The sequence below is a fragment of the Oryx dammah genome, unplaced genomic scaffold (genome assembly GCF_014754425.2).
Source record: "Oryx dammah isolate SB20612 unplaced genomic scaffold, SCBI_Odam_1.1 HiC_scaffold_15, whole genome shotgun sequence".
Classification (NCBI taxonomy): domain Eukaryota; kingdom Metazoa; phylum Chordata; class Mammalia; order Artiodactyla; family Bovidae; genus Oryx; species Oryx dammah.
The window spans coordinates 26,539,419-26,542,507 of NW_024070199.1; the positions used below are offsets into that span (position 1 = coordinate 26,539,419).

The window sequence follows — 3,089 nt, forward strand, 5'->3', positions numbered from 1 at the left end:
TTAGATGAATAAAACAATGTCTAACATATTTCTCCTAACTTACTGTGCAATATTTTCCTCTAAAGTGATAAATTACAAACTCTGCAGTAAGAACTATATGCTCTTTTTCAAAATATTTTATGTCATTTTATATAATCATGAATGCAAGTTTTTTTGGTTTTTTTTTGTTTGTTTTTTTTATGGAGAAGGAAATGGCAACCCACTCCAGTGTTCTTGCCTGGAGAATCCCAGGGATTGCGGAGCCTGGTGGGCTGCCATCTCTGGGGTCGCACAGAGTCAGACACGACTGAAGCGACTTAGCAGCAGCAGTAGCAGCAGCAGCAAGTTTTATAATAAAGCAGCCAGTCCCCTTACTGGGATCCATAAGGTACATGTGTGTTATTCCTTTAATTGTATTCTGTTAATGCCATCTTTGGCAATAAAAGATGGAACTACATATATTCTCTTTAATATTACATGACTTGGGCTGATGGAGGCTCTCAAAAACAGGTGATACAATGGTACAGATTTTGCAATTTGCCAAGGGAATAAGAAAGGACAAAACTGAAAAGTAAGTTGATAAGATAGAACAAAAGGAAAAGATCAGAGAATATGATGACACTTTAAGCTATATACTAGTTTGTATTAAGACAATTTATTGAATCCTGTTGCCTATACCAGCAATATTATCAACAAACATGAGAATGCTTCTGTAGTATTTGGCACTTCTGTGTTTAGATAGGCAAAGTGTAATTTTAAATTTCTATTATTTATACTTCATCACATTTGTACAGAGTAGGAGTAACACAGAAGATAGAAGTATAAAAAATTATATTTAAAAAAGTCAGCATATTTGTTCCTTTTATAAACAAGTTACTATTCAGTAAACTGATATGAAGTATAAGAAATACAGAGGACAAATATGAGATAAGACCAGCAATGAGGAAGTAATAAGACAAGTCTGTTATTCCAAATATAACACAATCTGTGGCAACAACACAGTAATAAACAAAGAATCTTCTTGAAAAACAATAAAAACTTGAGTTGCTTTACAATATCGCCACTTCAAATTAGAACATGTTTCTCCTCTGGGTTTTAAACAGGGATTTCCTCAGTGTCACTTTGATATCCTTGTTCCTCAAACTGTAAATCAAAGGATTGAGCATGGGCACCACATTAGTATAAAAAACAGAAGAAATTTTTCCCAGGTCCATAGATTCAGGGGAAGAATATTTAAGGTACATGAATGATGCTGAACCAAAAAATAGAGAAAGAGCAATCATGTGGGAGCTACAGGTACTAAAGGCTTTTGATCTTCCTTGAGAAGATTTGATATGAAGAATGCTAGTAAGGATGAAGATGTAAGAAATCAGAATGGTGAAACTGGGTACTGTGATGTTAATACCCACGACAATGAGAACCACCACCTCATTCACATAGGTGCTGGTACAAGAGAGTTGGAGGAGTGGGAGGATGTCACACAAGTAATGGTTGATGACATTCACATTGCAGAAGGTTAGTCTAAGCATGCACCCTGTGTGGGCAGATGCTCCAGCAAAACCCATCACATATGCAGCCAAAGAGAGCACCAAACAGACCTGATGGGACATGGAGACCTTATACAGCAAGGGATTACAGATGGCCACATAGCGATCATAGGCCATTGAGGTCAACATATAGCACTCAGAGATGACAAAAAAGAGAAAGAAAAACAGCTGAGTCATGCATCCCACATACGAGATGGTATTCTCCCTGAATACAAAGTTCATCAGCATCGTGGGAGTGAAAACAGAAGAGTAACAGAGATCAATGAAGGACAGGTTGCAGAGGAAATAGTACATGGGGGTGTGGAGGTGAGAATTTAGACCAATAAGAAGGATCAAGCCCAGGTTGCCCACCATGGTGACAACATAGATCATTAGAAACAGGTGAAAGAGGGGTTGCTGGAGCTCTGGACAGTCTGTTAATCCAGCAAGAATAAATTCAGTCACTAAGGAGTCATTTCTAGCCAGCATTCTATTCTCAGCCTCAGAAATCTGTGAGAACAGAAGAAAATTTCATTAGCAGAGAACACAGCTCTGTCCTTACAAAATCACTTTTACATGAGTTTTACTTATGAGACAGCGTCTCAGACTGGCAGAAATCATGTAAGTCCTCCTCTGTTTCATAGTGTCTGGAGGCATGCACATCTCAACATTTAAATCACTCTTTTTTATTAAATTTATTTATTTTTAATTGAAAAATAATTGTTTTACAGTGTTGCATTGGTATCTACCAAACATCAACATGAATCAGCCATAGGTTTACCCAGGTCCCCTCCTATGTCTTTTCCTTTCATGAGTTGTATGGGACAAATCATAGCTCTAACTTTACTTTTACTAAAAGATAGAGCAATGGGGTGGCTGAGGAACAAATCTACCTGTTGATGAGTTTCAGTGATGGGAAGGTATCCCTATCTCTCTAACCTACTCATCTCACCAGTCACTTTTTCATTCCTAATCAAGTTTCCATCACTCTATTAGATATCTCAGTTTCCCTATGATGACCTTCAAGAAAGAGAGAATTCCTATAGAGCAGAAGGCCACACCAATATTCTGCCTCCTGGAAGAAAGTCATTAACAGTCTATAGGATTTACAGACACTTTACTACAAGATATTACAAAGTCAATAATTGGTAACAGGTGTTGAGGAGAACCTTGGTGGCCTAAACTTTATACTTAACCATATACTCCATTGTTTCTACACATTCTCCTGCTCTATTCCATCCTAGAAGAACAGAGGATGAATAAAAAAAGGTAGATGTACTTTACCATGTTTTGTAGGATGGCATGAAAGAGAAATAAATTAATTTGGGTGCTGATTAAATTATCTGTTAAGTTAGTGAAAACAAAGCAAGCTGTATTCTTATTATGACATATAAAGTTGTATAATACATATATTTCAACAAAAAAAATTTTAGAAGAAAAATATTTTCTTCCTCTGATATTGCTATGCTCTGGATTTGTCACTTGGAACTGCTATAGTTCCCCTGTTCCAGAATGAGGACAAGGCCAACACAGACGATATGCTCAGAAAACAAGCAGTCAAGTCAGAGACCCAGACCTTGGAGT

At 37.0% G+C, this 3,089-nt stretch overlaps 1 protein-coding gene across 1 annotated transcript; it reads right to left on the bottom strand.

Annotated features, from left to right (window-relative positions):
* Positions 1–1,049: 1,049 nt before the first annotated feature.
* On the bottom strand, positions 1,050–2,000 carry LOC120874396 (olfactory receptor 8B3-like). The gene has a single exon (XM_040255765.1). It carries the CDS (start codon positions 1,992–1,994, stop codon positions 1,050–1,052), a length of 945 nt encoding a protein of 314 aa, XP_040111699.1. The 5' UTR covers positions 1,995–2,000.
* Between the last annotated feature and the right edge of the window lie 1,089 nt (positions 2,001–3,089).

What these genes read in the sequence shown, in the direction of transcription:
- LOC120874396 (XM_040255765.1), bottom strand. Translation starts at nt 1,994, where the DNA reads ATGCTGGCTAGAAATGACTCCTTAGTGACTGAATTTATTCTTGCTGGA.